Source organism: Giraffa tippelskirchi, chromosome 7, assembly GCF_054371585.1.
Source record: "Giraffa tippelskirchi isolate mGirTip1 chromosome 7, T2T-mGirTip1v1.2.pri, whole genome shotgun sequence".
Taxonomy (NCBI): Eukaryota; Metazoa; Chordata; class Mammalia; order Artiodactyla; family Giraffidae; genus Giraffa; species Giraffa tippelskirchi.
This window is the reverse complement of record NC_137281.1, coordinates 136,676,608-136,696,025: the sequence shown is the minus strand read 5'-3', so window position 1 is coordinate 136,696,025 and position 19,418 is coordinate 136,676,608. Positions and strand designations below refer to the sequence as shown.

At 39.1% G+C, this 19,418-nt stretch overlaps 1 protein-coding gene across 4 annotated transcripts in view; it reads right to left on the bottom strand.

Annotated features, from left to right (window-relative positions):
- Window positions 1-19,418, bottom strand: part of SYNE2 (spectrin repeat containing nuclear envelope protein 2) — a 315,802-nt gene that overhangs the window by 42,481 nt on the left and 253,903 nt on the right. For all 4 annotated transcript variants that reach the window (XM_081509857.1, XM_081509858.1, XM_081509859.1 and 1 more), the window contains exons 88-96: window positions 17,222-17,426; window positions 15,738-15,917; window positions 14,974-15,102; window positions 12,939-13,093; window positions 12,686-12,830; window positions 11,570-11,664; window positions 10,114-10,348; window positions 5,782-5,976; window positions 3,470-3,595 (exon numbers count right to left, since the gene is read on the bottom strand). In XM_081509857.1, the coding sequence (XP_081365983.1) occupies window positions 3,470-3,595; window positions 5,782-5,976; window positions 10,114-10,348; window positions 11,570-11,664; window positions 12,686-12,830; window positions 12,939-13,093; window positions 14,974-15,102; window positions 15,738-15,917; window positions 17,222-17,426 (1,465 nt within the window). The remainder of the gene's footprint in view (window positions 1-3,469; window positions 3,596-5,781; window positions 5,977-10,113; window positions 10,349-11,569; window positions 11,665-12,685; window positions 12,831-12,938; window positions 13,094-14,973; window positions 15,103-15,737; window positions 15,918-17,221; window positions 17,427-19,418) is intronic.

Sequence of the window (19,418 nt, the reverse complement as noted above, 5' to 3'; positions counted from 1 at the left end):
ATTACTTATTCAAAAAATATTTTATGAAGTGGTACATACCTCCAGGTATAAAATAAGGAGGCCACAGAGAGGTAATATATAGCATAAGAAACATGGTCAATAATATTGTAGTAACTTTGTATGAGAACTGATGATTACTAGACTTATTGTGGTGATCACTTCATAACATGCAAATGTCAAATCACAGGTAGTATGCCTGAAACTAGCATAATATTGTATAGTAACTATATTTCAATAAAAATTATTTTAAAAATAAAACTGTCCCATGGATTCAATCATTTGACAAGTTTTGTGAACATAGATGCCTACTATAGTGATAATAATTTTCATAAGTTTACAGTTAGTATATAAAATATGATTGAAGGTAGGAGAAGGGGCCAACAGGATGAGATGGTTGGATGGGATCATTGACACAATGGACATGAATTTGAGGAAACTCTGGGAGACAATGAAGGACAGGGAAGCCTGGCGTGCTGCAGTCCACGGGGTCGCAAAGAGTCAAACATGATTTAGTGGCTGAACAACAACAACAAAGAAATCATACACATATACAGACACATATAACCATGTAAAGCAACTTCCCCATATGTCAACTTGGCTGTGATGGAAATGTAATTTTCCAAGGAGGAAAGCAAAGATCACACTGAAAAGTAAAGGTTGAGTGGTTAGGTATTTCCCCCAAATGACTTAAGAATGATAAACACTGCTCTGGACAGGCTTCAGGTTACTTGGAATCTCTTTGGAATATGGTCATAGGTTGAATGACCTCAATGCTCTTGCCCTCTCCCCCCAATTCTTTCCACTGAAAAATAGAATGCTGAGGCTATGGAAATTGAAAGGATCCCAATGGAAACTGAGAATTGTCTTACTTGGGAGAAATTATGCCTCCTCATGGGCTTTCCGTCTAGTCAAGGCTATGGTTTTTCCAGTAGTCATGTATGGATGTGAGAGTTGGACTATAAAGAAAGCCAAGTGCCAAAGAATTGATGCTTTTGAATTGTGGTGTTGGAGAAGACTCTTGAGAGTCCCTTGGACTGCAAGGAGATCCAACCAGTCCATCTTAAAGGAGATCAGTCCTGGATATTCATTGGAAGGACTGATGCTGAAGCTGAAACTCCAATAGTTTGGCCACCTGATGCAAACAACTGACTCATTGGAAAAGACCCTGATGCTGGGAAAGACTGAAGGCGGAAGGAGAAGGGGACAATAGAGGATGAGATGGTTGGATGGCATCACCGACTCAACGGACATGAATTTGAGTAAACTCCTGGAGTTGGTGATAGACAGGGAGGCTTGGAGTGCTGCAGTCCATGGGGTCGCAAAGAGTCGGACACAACTGAGCCACTGAACTGAACATGGGCTTATGGTTCACGTTTTGCACAGGTTTCTGGACTTGATGGGAGGAAAGTCTATGTGTCAACTCAGAGGGACTCCAAATCCTCTTTTCTGTTACTTGAAGTCTAGATCCAAACTTAAAGATGTAGAAACGATAAAAACTTTGAAAATCAGGGATAGACAGGAACCTTCTTAACCTAATAAAGGCATTACTAACACATGACCAGCAAAAATCATACTTCATGGTGAAATAAAAACATTCTCTTTAAAATCAGGACTGACACATAGGGGCCAGCTATCAATGCTTCTATAATATTGCTCTGGAGGTACTGACCAATGTAGACAGAAGTATAAGAATTAAAATGACCAAAAAAGTCATTATTCACCAATGGTAATTGACACAATTATCAGAACTAATAAAAGAGTTTAACAAGACAGTTAAATATAGTATCAATGCAAAAAGTCAATCACATTTCTAGGCATAAGTATAAACAAAAAACAATTAGAAAAAGACAGTATTTTCAATAGCTTTAAAAGTGACACATCAAGAAGTAAATCTAACAAAAGATGTACAATACTACATAAAGAAAATTATAAAACACTCAGCATGACTAAAAGGAGAAATATGCCATATTTGAAAATAGGAGTACTCAATGTCAAAAAGATGTTAATTTCCTCCAAATTACTCTATAAACTCAACACAGCTCCACTGTAACTCTTATCAGAATTTCCATTAGTTTGACAAACTGCTTCTAAAAGCTGTGAGAGATCAAAGAACCAAAGATACCCACACTCACATGTGAGAATGAGGGACGGATACACCACATTTGAAATGAAGATCAAATAAAACACAGAACTCAAGATAATTTGGTATAAATGCTAAGATAGGCAGAATAGAACCACTGGAATAGAGCAGAGAACCAAGAATTAAACCATGCACATATGGAAATCTGATATTGGACACTGGACTAAACAGTAAATGGACAATAGGATAATGGGTATCTATAGGAACAAAACAAAAATCAGTGCTGTAGTGAATAAAGATACTCTATAAGTGTAAAAAGAAAAATTTGAAAACTTTAAGAAGGAAACGTAGAAGTATATCTTTATGACTTAAGTACAGAGTAATGGTACTGCTCACATAAAGTTTAAAAACAAAACTAATACTTCCACTAAGATCTACATGCACATGTAGTAAAACGATAAAGAAATGCATAAGAATGGTAAAACATCAAATTCAGGACTGTGGATACCTCTGGGGACAGGGAATACCTTGGAGATCACACAGGGCATTTGAACTGTATTTGTAATATTTTATTTTTCTGCTGGCTGATGGTTTCATGGCAGTTTGTCATATTATTTGTAAGAATTTTCTTGCATGTTAGAAATTTTTACAGTGAAGAAAAAAGGTTCAGGCAGGAGGACACTAATTTCCAGCACAGCTTGAAGTAGGAGACTACTCAATTCTTCCTAATTATTTTCAGTTAGATCCCTGAAGTCACTAAAGGAAGGAAAAAAAAATTAAACTATATTCCATTAGGCTGTGGATATCTTTCCAACATCAAATCTGCAGAAAGGAAAGAGATGGAGGGAGTTCCTAAGCTGGAAATTTAACTGGTCCAAATTCCTACTGGTGAATTTGCCTTGTCTTCTGCAAAGCCCTGACATACCCAGGAATTTTTGCTAGTGTAGTATCCATTAGGCAGAATATAGCTTGGAAAGTATTACAGAAACATTGTATTTGAGCAAAACGCCCAACAACTGTCCTCTAAAAAATGAATTCTTCAGTCAAACTGCAATTTCAAACACAAGGCCATTTGATAAGGGAAGAGCTTTCAATGTAATCTCAGAGGCCACATCTTATATCACAGAGGAGAAACAGAAGGATGATTTGTGGGCAAAATCCCCCAAAAGAAGAATTTCTGAAAAATCTTTCTAGCCTTCACACATGAGTCTGAAAAAGCATGGCTTCTAGTTGTTTCAGCAACCAGTGCGGTGTATTACAGAGAAGGTAGAAAAAATATTTTTCAAGTGGACCTGAAAACTTGTTTACACAGACAACGAAAGACAAACACTTCAACTTCTCAGAAAACAGCTGAGTGATTATCTTGAACACTACTTCAGATCTCAATACCTTAATCAGTTCTTTTTCTCTGTGGAGCTCCTCGTGAAGTTCTGGAAGAGGGTCTTTACTTTGTGCCTTCAAAACGTGCAGCCTGTTTTTCAACTCCTTGATTTTCTTTTCACACTGGTCCCAGGTCTATTTGAAAACAGTGTTAAAATTGGTTAAGTACTTCTCTGTTTAAGAATGAATTGTAGGAAAAGGACAATTAATTTAATCCATGTAATTGCTCTATTAAATGTGTCTTTGTCAATCATGCAGACACCCAGGTCCTTGTTTTAGCCAACAAAGCAGCTGGGATGACAGGATGTTCAACGCCTCTCTGCAGTGTTATGTGTGGCTCATCTCAACCATTGGGTTGCTTTTTGCTTGGAAATACTTCTTCCTCCATCCCCATATCTCTGATCTAGCTAACTTGTCTCTATTTTAATTTTGGAAAAGTTCACATTTCAAAGGCTACTGGAAAGATTAATTTTTAACATTTCCAGTCTTGGCCGTACACTCTACTAGCACTGAAAAGCGAAAGCACTCAACCCCTTTTCTTGTCTTCTTTTCTAATGCTGTCCCTCTGCGCTCTCTCCCCCTTCTAGACATAGCTTGGCCTCAGCGACCCTTTCACAGTCATGTTTCATTCTATTTCTCACCACTGTTCTGACTGCCACCTCTTGCTTGGAGTGCTTTATAGTTTATAGAGCTTTTCCAACTTCACTATCCCCCTTGTAATTATAAGCTTAGGAGACAGACAGGGCAAATGTTAGTATCACATTTAAAATGGGAAAATTGAAGCTCAGAGAAAACTGACTGTTCCAAGTACAGTTAGAAATAGGATGAATTGACAGAGTAGCATTGGCATGCATACACTACCACGTATAAAACAGATAACTAGCAGGAAGCTTCTGAATAGCACAGGGAGCTCAGCACAGCGCTCTGTGATGACTGAGCAGGGTGGGCGAGAAGCTCAAGAGGAAGGGGACATAGGCACACACAGCTGATTCACATGGTTGACCGAAGAAACTAACACAACACTGTGAACAAATTATACTCCAATTAAAAAAAAAGTGAGTCAGTCTAAGGCTACAGTTTCCCTTGTGGATGCCTTTCTTTCATACTAGATTTTTTCCTTAAACCTTACATTACTGAACAAATAGTTGCCTGTATTTTTTTTCAATTCTGCCTGTATTTTCAAAGGAGATTATAATTCATTAGGATACATTTGCAGCCTACCTGATATTACTAAAATTACTCTCCTGAAGTTACTAAAAACAGACAAACACAGACTAAAGCACTATACTATTCTTCAGTGCAACTGATACTTAAATATCCTTGGGTTGGTCCAACTGTACGTTAACCCTCACTTAAGGAGAAGCCACTTAATCTAGTAACATTAACTCTCTGGAACATAACCAAGAAGTGAAGGGAAAAACAAAACCGTGAGTCCTTTTCACTTCCACCAAACCTTCACTTGCATTTACAAACATGGCACGTGCTTAACAAAGGTCTGGGAGTTAACGAATTTCACATAGTCTGTACACCAAATAAAATTCAGATACTTCATTTATAGGAGAGATGTTCAGGCCCTAACTCAGCACCTATTTATTCTTTATTCAGAAAAATATCTCTGACAACCTTGGCTATCTGGTTTTGATACACACAAAACAGATTAGAGAAAAGAGTGGGCTAGAAGAAGTATTCTCAGAGAAATAAAAAGTAAAAATAGACAGCTTTAACATTAAATAGAAAGAAAGAAAAACCATAAAAACCACATAAGAACTCAAAAAGCACAACAGTGCAGGAGTTAAGTTCAAAGCAGCTCAGAGTTCTTAAGAACAACTTGGGATTTTTTAACAAAAAAATTTAAGGATTTTTCTAATAATCACTTAAAAGAAGATATCTTGGTTTTTAGAGGTATAATCATAAATTATCTGGGAAATTAAATTATATGGAAAAGTGGATTCTTTGAAGGTAGCAGAAAGATGAAGCATCACTATATTTACTTTTGTACACTACACTCAGAGACAGACTACACGTGGAAGGTTAGCTTTGGTTACTGAACTTCCGTTGAACATGAGTTAGTTTCCTGTTTCATAAAGGTAAATATAAAATAGCACCTCAAGTATTTTGATATTAACATTAAACTTTTCCAGTGTTATATTATTATTTTAGGTAACTATCATGATTTGTGGATCAGCAGAACCTGACCTAAGGTCCCTTGGAAGACCCACAACATTGTGATTTCCTAAAATCATTGCCATCTTTGCACAGCAAACAAAAATTCTATGTACTACATTTAAATACCATGAAAGGAAAAGAAAATGTTGAGTTACCTCTGCAGTGCTCTGGAACCATTTAATCATTTCTCCAAGTTGGAGTTTTGTGTCCTTCCAATTGTCCTGAAGTTGACTGATTCTCTTGTTAACTGACTCTTTAGTTTCCAGGTTAGCTGTGTTCAGTAACTTTTCCCCAGCTTCCAAGGTTAATGAATAGGTAGTCTGCCACCTCTGGAAATGAATTTCTTTATTCTTTAAAAAAAAAAAAAAAAAAGGTAATTTGCTTAAGCCTTTGATGTGATCAAAGTATGACTCTTTGCATGTGTTTGTGTGTAGTTCCTTCAGAGCCTCTTAAATGTTAAACTAGATATAAATTAAACAAATCCAGTTAGAATACACACACACACACAAACACTCATTCACGTCAAAGGCTGATATTTTAATTGAGTAGACAGTATACCACCAAATGATGTGTTCTTAAAATAATTTCCAAGCATTGATAAAAGGTGTTTAGTATACCTATTAAAAGTGTATAAAAATACACTTCACAGAAAAAGTCTACAAGATAAATGAATTCAACAGTATTAAGAAAATGACTGGAGTATTAGATCTGATACTAAGAGAAAATACCTGTTACTATTATGGTATAGTCAGCTTACTCCTAACCCACATGAGTAGAATGTGTACATTATGCTAAAAAATACATTACCATATGTAAAAAAGAGAGCAAGTGAGAATTTGCTGTGTAACACAGGGAACTCAACCCAGCATTCTGTGACAACCTAGAGAGATGCAATAGGGTGGAAGATGGGAGGGGGCTTTAAGAGGGAGAGGACATATGTATAACTGCGACTGATTCATGGTGATGTGTGGCAGAGGCCAATACAATATTATAGAGAAACTATCTTCCAAAAATTGTATTTTGTTCTATACTTCTCAATATTGTACAATTATAATCTTTGATAATTACTAGTTGCTCAAACGGAGAAGGCAATGGCACCCCACTCCAGTACTCTTGCCTGGAAAATCCCATGGAAGGAGAAGCCTGGTAGGCTACAGTCCATGGGGTCGCTGAGAGTCGGACGCGACTGAGCGACTTCACTTTCACTTTTCCCTTTCATGCACTGGAGAAGGAAATGGCAACCCTCTCCAGTATTCTTGCCTGGAGAATCCCTGGGACAGCAGAGCCTGGTGGGCTGCCATCTATGGGGTCGCACAGAGTCGGACACGACTGAAGCGACTTAGCAGCAGCAGCAGCAGCAGTTGCTCAAAATAAATAAATAAATAACTTCCTTTTTTTTTTTTTTAAAGGAGAGAACAAATAAAAAAGGTAAAATACAAAACTAGGCACTTTAGCACTTAAACACTTATATACATCAGTGTTTTCCCTAAAGGGATAGCTTTTAAAAATTCTCTTTGGCTGTCATATAGATTTTCCTTTAAAAGGGACTGAAACCAAGTATTTATATTACAAAAATGGAGTAAAAACTTTATAACTGATTCATATTTCCAAAAGTATTTGGTATCAGAAGAAAAAAACGGCTTTTATTTCTGTTGTAAATATGACTTCCTTTATTTTCAAATTTCTCAAGGGAGACATAATACAGGCATTTATCAAAATGGAAGCTGATATTTAAAAAAAAAATCAATAGAGCATTTATTTACAAAGATAGTTTCAACAATACTTAGGATAGCCCAAATGCAAAAAAGAGGGAATTGCCTTGTGGTCCATGGTTGGGACTCTAAGCTCTCACTGCCCAGGGCCTGGGTTCAACTCCTGGTTGGGAAACTAAGATCCCAGAAGCCATATGACTGAAAAATCAAAACATCAAAAAACAAACAAACAAAACCCCCCATGAGAACCAAATGCAAAACAACTACAGTTCAAAGAACACTGCACACTTGTCCTTCTAATATTCAGTATTGCTGACACAGCCACTGCTACAGACATCTTTTAGCCATTTCAGATTGAACTTATCAAAAGACATGCTTCTCATCCAGTCTCCCCTGATTGGTCAGCAGCACACTATCCACCAAGATCCTCAACCTTCAAACCTAGAGTCACCTGGATTTAGATTTTTATTTACCTGCCATATCCAAACCATAAGCACATCCTGCAAGCTTCACCTACAAACAGCCTTTTTATTTTCACTGTGATCACCCTTGTCTTCTCCATCCTAACAACTAACCAAGATCACTGGAAAAGACTGTATTATGGCCTGAGTTACGGCAGACTGTATTTTTCACAGAATGACCACAACAATATTACCAGCCCCACATGCTCTTCTAGATCCTTGCCTCTCCCCATCAACTGGTGGTGCCTCTACCCCCTCCTCTTGAACCCCTGTGGGCACATGCGATAGCCTTGATTAACAGAGGATGGCAGAGGTGGCTGATGTCCAAGGCAAGGTCTGAAAAGGTGGTGTAGCTTCTCCCTGGCTCTCCTTTCCCTGGGACACGCACCTTTGAAGCCATGAGCTGGATGTAGGGAGTTCGGCTACTGGAAGCCTCCACGTGTAGAGTCTACAGGGAATGAAGCCCAAGGAGCCCCAGCTGCTCCATGTCCTGGCTGTCTGAGCTGCAAGTACTAGACATGAAAGTGAGGGAGCCTTCAGATGAGTCCAGCCTCAGCTGCCATCTGACTCAAACTGCCTGAGAGACTCCTGCCGAGAGTCGCCTAACAGCCCTGACAACCTCCAGAACTGTGTGAGAGAATAAGAACTCTTCGCTGTGATGCAGCAATAAATAGAGGTAATAAGCTGGGATTCCTGCTTCTGTGACCCCACCCCCACCCCCACTCCATCCTCCTCAGAGCAGCCAGAGGACCTTTAAAAATACGAATCATATCATGTGGCCTCCTCTTCCAGTTTCAACAGCTTCCTATTACACCCAGACTGTTACGCAGCTGTCATGCCTCTCTCCAGAATGCTCCTCCATGACTACCTCTCAAGTCCATTTTCTCTCACTGCTGCCTACTGGCTACACCCATTGTATGAGCCTTCTTTCTGCCTCTTTTTTGCTAAGATTATTGCCATTTTAGGGACTCAGGAAAGTTGCTCCCTCTGTCTGAACCGCTCCCTGCCCCCAACCCTCAACTCTTTGCACAGCTGGCTCCTTATCACTGAGGTTCCAGTTTAAATGTCGCCTCCCCAGAGATTACCCAGTCTAAAGCAGCCACTTAGTCTCTCCATCACCGGCCCTATTTTAATGACCCACATATGCCATGTTGCAGTCTGATAGTTTCTTTATTTTTTAATTTGTCCGATTTCCCCCACCAATCAGACAAACTAGTATTTTCTTGTTTATTGGTTTGTCTGATCGCCACATGAGAGCAGAGGTCTTCTATTAGTCCACACATAACCAGCATTTGGAACAGCGACCAGCACAGAGCAGGTACTCAATTAATATTTGACACCTAGATAAACAAATGAGGCAAACACAGGACTTCCGAAGAGTGCTGGTTTGTTTAACTGTCCCTCTACTGTGACGCATGGTTCGATAACTCAGTGGAACATGCCCTGGGAACTGCCAACTAATTGTTCTAAGTCCTATGTTCATTAAGCAACTTTTGGACTGGAAATGTTGTTGTCTAAATGAATTTCCCCTTCAAGAGTAACCAAGAACCTGGGACTTCCCAGATGGTCTGTGGCTAAGACTCTGCACTCCCAATACAGGGGGCCTGGGTTTGATACCTGGTCAGGGAACTAGATCTCACCTGTTGCAACTAAGAATTCGCAGGCTGCAGCTAAAGACCCCAAGTACCACAACTAAGACCTGGTGTAGCCAAATAAATAATTTTTTTTTTTTTTTTTAAAGAGTAAGCAGGAGTCCTGTTGTAAACTACTACTGTGGTAATCATTTATATATTTTTCAGTGCCTTAAAGGTCTGTCAGGCTTCCCCAGTGGCTCAATGGTAAAGAGTCTGTTTGCAATGTAGGAGATACAGGACACTCGGGTTTGATCCCTGGGTCAGGAAGATCCCCTGGAGAAGGGAACGGCAGCCCACTCCAGTATTCTTGCCTGGAGAATCCCATGGACAGAGGAGCCTGGTGGGCTACAGTCCATAGGGCTGCAAAGAGATGGACACGACTGAAGCACAAGGTGTAAAGGTCTGTCACCCCAAACTTCTGCACTCCCCCTACCCATCCCCAGTCCACCCCTGGGCCCACAGCCCAGGAAAGCCTCACTATTTCTGGATGAATGGATAAGATTGGGTTTCTGACCCCACAAGGCTGAGGACACGGCTGAGTAAGGTCCCCATGAGCAACTGGCCTCCCCGCTGCAGAGAGCACACTTGAGCATCAGAGAAAACATAAAACCTGAAGCGAAAAAACATCTTCCAAATAAAGGCACCCTGTGGTTCCCACACTGCTGCAGGGCTCACACTACCTTCAGCTCATGGATCAGGCTTCTCGTTTGGTGGAGGCTGTGGCAGTCCTGGCTCTTCACTGCGGATAGCAGGTGGCTGGTGTCGGCAAGAAAGCGGAGCAAGTCCCCCTCGGATGTGGTGAAGGACCGCCACTGCCTCACCAGCTCATCAATGTCTCTCTTCCGCTGCCGAACACCCTGGGCCGCACTCTGCCACTGCTCCTTGAGCCTCGTGAACTTCCAAACAAATTCCGGTCTTGGGGAAAATAGATGGTTAGAGAATTCTGACATCTATGTGTAGAAAAAATAACTATCAACATGTAATAGGAACTCAGATTTGCCATTTTTACCCAGAAAGACTATTTTAGATCTGAGCACCATTCAGCTTAAACATGATGGGGAATTTGGGGCTTGAACAAGGGCAGTGTGAGGGTTGGTGAAACGTGTTGAGCAGAAGAGAACTGCACAAGGCCTGCTATTTTGCTGGCACGCATGACCTCAGACAAGCTGTTTTGACACAGATTATGCCAAGTGGTTTACGGAAAACTAAACATGGGGTCAATGGCAAACGGATGAATAGGTAGGTCCCTTGTACTTTTATTGATTACTGGAGGGTTGCACGCTACATAATTTCAGCAATAAAGAACATGCTTTCTGCAACTACTCAACTATTTCTTTCCCATAAGTAACACCCTTCATGTGAGAAATAGGGCCTTTTATTTATTATGGGAAAAATCATGCTTTGCTGAACTAATCAGATCAAAAGTAGTTAATCATTTTGAAACTGGCTTGAATTTATTACTTTAGAGCTAGGAAGAAATGGGGTTTGTATTCTTAGTTATGCCGAAAGAAGATTCAGAAGTATATGGGTAATGATGGGGAGGAAATGAACGCCTATGGAGACATATGGAGAAGTCATTTAGGAGGCCAGGCCCACTCTGGGCTCTTGTTGGCAGGTGCACTGACTGTGTGAGCAGGTGCAGCTAGTGCCACCCAGCTGTCCGAGGGGCTCTGCTCAGCCCGACTGGAACTGCCCAGAGACCCCAACCCCACGTTCACGGCATAGAAAGAAGTCTCTTCTTTCACAATTGTGACATAGCCACCTGCTGGGAACAGCAGTCCTTTGAAATTTATTTTTTAAATAGCAAAATACCATGAGGCTGAAGGTAGAGAGGAAAACATACTGTAAAAGAACCCTTTGGAATAAAAAAGTTAGTTAACTGGACTTGGCAGACACGTGTTTGCAAATCATCTGATCTGCTAAGCCCACCCTTCTACCACAGGGAAAAGGGGTGCTGATGTTTTTATGGCCATGAAGCAAGACTTTATCCTAATATACAGCCAGAAGACTGGCCCCGTAGTGCTCTATCAATCACATGGCCACAGGCACTGATGTTAAGATTCATGTGGTGGAAGTCCCGCCTGGCTGCATTGCCTTCCACTTTCTCACAGCCATCATGAATCCTGGAGAGCTTACCTCTTCTCTATTTCTGCTGTGTCCAGGAGTTGTAAGCATTGGGTGACATAAGAATCGGCAATTATCTGGTTTATAGAAACTTCAGCTTCTAACATCTGTATGTGAATTAAAATGTAAAATATTAGTGAAAACTGTTTTCATGAATTTCCTAATAAAGTCTACAGAGGATATGTGAGATAATTTATTTTCAAATCATTTGAGCCTAACTGCAAAAAATGCTTAATCATCGCACCTATGAATACAATTTTAGAAGCAAATAGGTCTAATAATAAATACATCTAAGACCCATTCATTGGGCATTTTCGATTTGAGTTGTTATTGTTGTTTAGTCGTTCAGTTGTGTCCGACTCTCTGAGACCCCATGGACTGTAGCCTGCCACACCCCTCTGTCCATGGGATTCTCCAGACATGAATATTGGAATGGGCTGCCATTTCCTTTGAGAGGCTCTGAGTAAAACACGCATTGTCTCACTTCTTCAGCTTAGGACTCAAGTAAATACTATTAGATCCATTTGAAGAGGAAGAAACTAAACTGTTCAGGAACTTACTCAAAGTTTTCATTTTCAGTGGATGACCATAATGTAACAATGCAGACTTAAATCAGTTACATTAAAAAGTTACAGTGAACTAATCAGGCAAAGCTTGGAAATGCAGGATCTCCCTATAGGAGGATTTTCAAACATACATCAGTGAAAGTATGGAGAGACTCCTCTGCAAAACTATTAATGTTACAATTATAATTATACCAGGTGCTTCAATACTTTACAGAACTACTCAGTGAAAATACAAAGAGAAGTTGAAGTATTTTAACAGGCTCTTGGTAAAGTGGTACCATGTTTACATTCTAAGAAACCAATGCTGTGCCAGAAGTTCCATCTACTGTAGAAAATCTAGGAGTTTAGTCATTGATAACACAGAGTAGCAAAACAAAATTTGGAAATTTATGAAATGTGTAAGAGTTTTGCAAATTATCAACCAACAACTGAATTTGCTTAAAGACATACATTCTGTGTGTAGGAATTGAAGATTGATAGGTATTCTGCATATTTTTACTCAAATATCTCATCCCCTGACTACTGCCCCAGGGAGAGGGGGACAGAGCCTGGGTTTATTTACCTCATACGTCTTCTGCTGTTCTAGAAGAGCAGGAAGGCTGTCAGCCATGTTTGCCTTGAGTGTCTCTTCTATCTTCTCCGAAAGCTGGCCCCACTTTTCACAGCAATGAAGAAACTTTTTATTCAATCCAATTCCTTGAAGCTCACTACAAAGGTTTAAAAGCAGAACAGAGCCACATAACAATGACATTATTGCGCTCAACTGTCAATTTTACCATAATTGAAACAGAAGGCGAGAGCTGGGCTGTTCTGACCTGCAGCGTTCCAGCGCCGTCGCCGTGGCCCGAATCCACTGCCGGTTCACATTTTGTAATGTCTTCACAGCTACGTCACTAAGTGGGAGCTTGAGGCTCACTTCATTCAAATGCTCAATATCAGGTGCCTGGGCCGTCAGTGCCAGCACATGATTCTATGAAAAAGAAATTAAATTCCAGATTTTTGGATGCCACTGAGATATTCAGATGGTGAAAAAGCCTCAGAAATCCTATAGGCCTTTCTTATCTCAAAGATGAGGGAAAGCTGGACCTTAAATAGGTAAATGACTTGCCCAAAGTCACACAGCTAGTTAGTGTCAGAATTGGACCTGAACCTAGACCTGTCAGTTCTGTGACTTTTCTAGAATAAGCTGCATACACGGCCAGAATCAAAACAGCCCAGGAAACAGAGAGTAATCTCGGATTCCTGTCTTTGAAGAAGATGGAAATAAGCTTTCATTTTTTTTAAAGGATCCACACTAGACCTTCAAGTTCCATTTAGTCTGCCAACAACGTGACTTTCAACAGATCATGCAGTTTATTTACAAAGTAAATGAAAATTCAATCCCTGACATAACTCTAGCAAAGCATGGTACTTATACATCCATATTATGGTGATATCACAGGAAAGCAAAATCACCAAAATTTTATTTTTGAAACAATATTCTAGGGACAGCATCTAGGTCAACAACGTATTCAGCAAACATCCCTCACAATATCCATGTTCTCACTACGCAACTCTGCTCTAAGAGTTTAGGTCAGCAAACTTTTTCTGTTAAGGGCTAGATCATAAATATTTTAGCCTTTTATAAGCCATACGATCTCTGTGGCAAACATTCAGCATGAAAACTCCCACAGACAGTACATAAACAGTGGAAGGCCATGGCTATATTAGTGACACTTTATTTACAAAACCAGGTGGGGGCTGCATTCAGATCTTATGCCATAGTTTGCTCACTCTTAATTTAAGTTATGAATGTCGGTCCTTAGGATCAAGATCCAGAATTCTTTAATTCTTCATTCATCTATGTTAACTATGCTAAACTTATTAAAGTAATAAAGAAGAAAAAATACCATTAATTTAATAGGGTATTTTAGTTTTTCATCTTCTACTAACCAGAAAAATTCAGTTAATCACAACATCCAATTGCTAGATTATTCTAGTTCACTGAAACTAACTAGTAAAGACTTTAAGATTTAAAAGTCTACTGAAATCATTGAGGCATATTACTAAAATAAATCTCATGACCCAGCATTTCCATTCCTGGGTATATAGCCAAAAAAAAAAACCTTCCAAAACACTAATTCAAAAAGATACGTGCAGCCCAATGTTCATAGCCGCATTATTTACAATTGCCAAGAAACAGAAGCAACCTAAGTGTTGATGAATGGCTAAAGAAGATATGGTATATATAATGGAATACTACTTAGCCATAAAAAAGAACAAACTTTTGCCATTTGCAACAACATGGATGAATTTGAAGGGCATTATGGTAAGTGAAGTCAGTCAGAAAAAGATAAATACCGTATGATATCACTTATTCATGGAATCTAAAAAACACAACAGACTAGTGAATATAACAAAAAAGAAGTAGACTCACAGATAAAGAGGACAAACCAGAGGTTACCAGTGGCAGGGCCAAGGGTAATACAGGAGCAGAGGAGGGGGAGGTACAAACTATTGGGTTTAAGATAGACTCTAGGATATACTGTATAATATGGGGAATATAGCCAATATTTGTAAAAACTGTATATGGAAAGTAATCTTTAAAAATTATATTATAAATTAAAAAATTAAAAAGGGAAATAATTGACAAATAAATTGTATATATTTAAAGTGTGAAAAAATAAAATAGATCTCTGTGTTGTCATACTTTTCTAGACACTAGGGAAAATAGGACAAGAATGAATGACACATCAGTGACTGTTGTTCAAGGGTTAGGATGCACATAGATTCCAAAACATGACAGTAAGTCACTTATTTTTTATCCTATGGTGAGCCTGACCCCTTAGAAATAACAAACATTGGCAATACCAGGAATAAGTCAGGATTTCCTTCTTTTTCTTGCCGGTAGAGTTTATCCAAATTTTCTTCTTCATGTGTAATGAGACCTTTTAAAGATTCCAACCAGTCCCCAAAATCCTTGAATTGTGATAGAACAAACTAGAACAAGAGAAGTTTTCATCAGAAACAATTTTCATGTGCATCTACAACAGAAGCAAGCACAGCCTTGTGATAAAAGTTCAAGTTGTTTCCAACCCTAAGGAGTTCCTTATCAGCTCATTATCTTGAATATCCAGAACATCTCTGATATTTAGTTTGTGCCTTTGGTAAAGTACTAAGCCTTCACAGAGATGAACAGACCACCTGCTTGACAGGGGCATATAGAAGAGTCCTGCTAGTTAAGTGTTTTCCCTGCTGTGTGATACTGGAGCTCCATGGCCTTCTGTTCATCTTTTTGAGAGTTCATGAACTAAAGGCTTTTCAAAAAGAGAATCAAATATACCACAAATGGCCATGCTTTAAGCAGCCATTCTGTGACTCAATTACCCCACTTGAAGATTCAAATACTGTGCGATTTGAACAGCGTATAAAATATATCACTTTAACATGTTGCAGAATCACATGACTGCAGAATCGTGTCAAATGGTAGATATGTTTAGGGCGTCTTTATTCTGTTGTTTCCCTATTGTGCAGCCCACAAAGCACTAATAGCTACCACTTCACAAGATACTAGGAACTTTGGGGAATGTTCAAGTGTCCAAGACTATAACTTGAATGGAAAAAATAAGAAGAACCTCAAATTCATTTGTTTTCACAAGCAGCATCTTTTCCAGGTAGGAAGCTCTCTGGAGGGAGTGCATTTGACCAGACAGGAGCACATGGGTATTGGGCTCTGCAGGTTGTGGGAGTCGATCCAGGAGAGTGGAATTTTGGAGAAAGGCCTCTTTTGTCTTCTGCACATCACACTGCAGCTCCTAGAGGAGAAAAAGTGATTGTAAAACATTCCTCTTCCTTTCCCAAAACAAATCCCCACCTCATGCCACTCCACTGCCCTGAAATTGTCGGTGTGGCTTTTTTTACTGTTTACTTTATTAATAGGCTGCACCAGGTCTCAGTTGTGGCATGTAGGATCTTTAGTCATGGCATGTGGGATCTAGTTCGCTGAACAGGGATTGAACCTGGGACCCCTGCATTGGGAGTGCAATCTTAAACAGTGGACCACCAGGGAAGGCCCTACTGTTTATTTTAAAGAGCCAAAAAAGCTAATGCTTCTTTCTGTGATGCATATCACCAGTGCTAGTTTGAAATTTGTCAGCTCAGAGCTAAAAGTGGCCATGGATAAATAAAGTTGGAGCTTCTAGTTCACAGAAGCTGGAGATGACTTTGGTAGAGTCTTATGAGTTCTATTTCTAATCATCGAACACTTTAGGGATCTGCTTTAATGGATTTAAAGGATCAATCCAACCCTTTTCTCTATCTGAGACTTTGTAACATAAATGGATTCATATGCAGGGAGGGTGGAATCTCACTGACCAAACCAGTTTTAGAACTCATTTTATTGCATCTATGTGAAATTCTGTTTTTTTTTTTTTTAAACAGCAGATTAGGTAGAAGTTGATCAGAAATATGATTCATATGTAGCTGGTCACCTAATTTAACACTAGAAAGTATTTCCTTTATGAAAGTGAAAGTTGCTCAGTCGTGTCTGACTCTTTGCGACCCCATGGACTATACAGTCTGTGGAGTTCTCTAGGCCAGAACACTGGAGTGGGTAGCTTTTTTCTTCTCCAGGGGATCTTCTTTATAGCCATTCATTAACATAACAGAATAAAACCACACAACTTTTAAATATTAGTCTAAAAATCATTATTTCTACAGAAAAGCCTTATTAACATGGTGGTGAATCTATGATTCTTTCTAAATCAAGAGATTCAACATCTACTTCTTAGATGACCACATTCAGCTGATACACTTCTGCTTTAATTGGAGACTTTGTACGAGGCTTTTGCCTTAGAGATTTACCTGCTAGAGTGAAAGAGGAGACTTGGAAGGAGGTGGTCAGGTGCCCTTGACTCAGCTACCGGCTGCCTGACCCTCACCTGAGAGCCGTTACCTGGCTCTCCCAACCCCACACGTCCCTGCCTTGCCTGTGTCCGACACGGTCTGCTCACACACCTTTCCTGACTTCTCCCTCCCTGTGGTCTGTCTACTCTGTGGGTCATGGCCCTGTCCATCAGGCTGTCTTGCCCTTGGTCTTTCCAATGGGCATGATGCCTACCTTTGCATCCTGCAGGGCCGGGGGCAGGATCTCTGCCAGGTTGTTCCCAGACGTGTTGATGTTTGCGAGCTGCTGGTACTTTGTTTCCTGCTGCTCCAGCCTTGTGGCAGCTTCAGCGTGAGCGCTGTTACATGCCTTCCAGAGTTGTAGCAGGCTCTGGGCCCTCTGCAACTGGTCTGCGATGTCTTGGTTTACCTGAGTCCACCTGTCAGGTCAAAATAAGAAACAGGACCCCCATCCATCTCTTCCTTTGCGGCAAAAGCAAATGCATACACTATCCGTTAAGCTAACAGCAGATGAATTAAGAAGACGCTGTTCAATGCCTTTTCAAAATGAATGCTATCATCAGTATATAAACAGAATTCCAAGTTAGGATACTTCATTGACTTTATAATTCTCAAGAAAATCTGCAAAATTTGTGACTGGCAGGAAATATTTATTGTATTATGAACATCTCTTAGGCAAAGGTGAGGAAAAGTACCAAACTGTTTGCCTGACGAAAATTTCTCCACATGGGAAGGGCTCCTGTTTCATAAAGCAGGTCTTTAGATAGGCCTTATTTAAAATGTATTTATGTCAAATTTATTTTCTAATTACAAAAGCAATAGGTTCCTTATATAAAACTAGAAATAAAAAAAATATACTTTACTACTTCTCAGCAAAGGGTACTTATTTTCTACTATGTTCTACATTTTCTAATGTTTTACTGTTTTGTAGAAATATGCTTTATTGTAGGACTAATTTCTATGTGAATTGAGAGAAAAAAATTGCCCATATTACCTGGTACTTGATAATATTTTGTTCTTTAGAGAAATGTTAATTCCTGTATATTCTCTTAGTACTTAGGCTGATTTGCAGCAGAATTACTTATTGGTGCAAACTGATCTTAATCATATGATAAAATTGTTCCCAGGTGTGCCCTTCAAAGAATGCTAGCACACTGTCTCTGAGGGAAAGCAGCAGTGGAGTACTCAGGCCCCAGATTTACATAGCTGGTCTCCATGAGGACCAGGCTAAAAAATAAAATCACCTTTGGATTCCAAGTGAACATAACTAGAGCTGTTGGTGAAACCTAGTTAGATATCTCACTTTTAGAGTAGACATCACCAAATTATGAACAATGGCAAATAATAAAAGTATTTTTGCATCCATGAAAATTAGCTAATTTTGTGGGGCTGGCACATTCATTGGTTGTATGGATTTTTTTGGATCTCAGATGTACTGTCAAACTGCTACAAAAACTAAAAATCTTAATAAGAAAAACATTTTCTGTAATACATTTTTCATTTTATTAAAACTGAAAAATTAAAAAAGGGTAGAAATTAAAAATTTGTTTTTAATCCATACTATGGACTGTAACATCTTGCCTTCCTTTCCCACTTAACTTAAAATAAGCCTAATTTTAAATGGATGTACATAATGGTCTATACATGGTCTGTTTTTTAATTGCCAAATTCCAATTTAGTATGAATATTGAAGTAATTTTCACTTTTTGCATCCAAATATAACACTCAGATACAACTTTATTTAAAGGTCTTTTTCTGTATTTAAAGATATTGGTTTTACACTAGATTTTTTTAGAGAATTATTGGGTCAAAGAATATAAATATGTAAATATTTTTAAGGTTATAGGTATGTGTTCAAACTGCTTTCTGAAAACATTATAATATTTACATTCTCACCCGAAGCAAGTGAGAATGATTGTTTCACAATATCAGTGGCTGCGCTAAATGGGCGAAAAAGGTAAAAAATGGCATAATTGTTTTACTTTTATGTATGTCACAAATTTTCTCAAAACCATCTGTTTTAAAAATAAGATCATCCAGTTATAAATACAACATATGCTCATACCCCCCCACAAAACATGTATGTTTAATCTATCCACACCTATATTGAGATTATCTACCTATCTACCCACATATCTATAGAGAGAGCAAAAAAAAAAAAAAAAAAAAAACACCTGATATCTCAGTAATCTAGAGATAACTACTATTCGCATTTTAGTGCCATTTTCTTCAGTCTTTTTCAATATGACTGCTGATATATTCTTGTATTAACAACTGAATGAGTCTGTGCAGTGGTGACAACCCATTCCCTTTAATAGTAACCTGCACCACCACCGAATGTTTTGAGGGTGGTCCCAACACTGTATGTGAAATCAGATACGTGTCTGTGCTCCTCTTTACCCTCCCTTCTC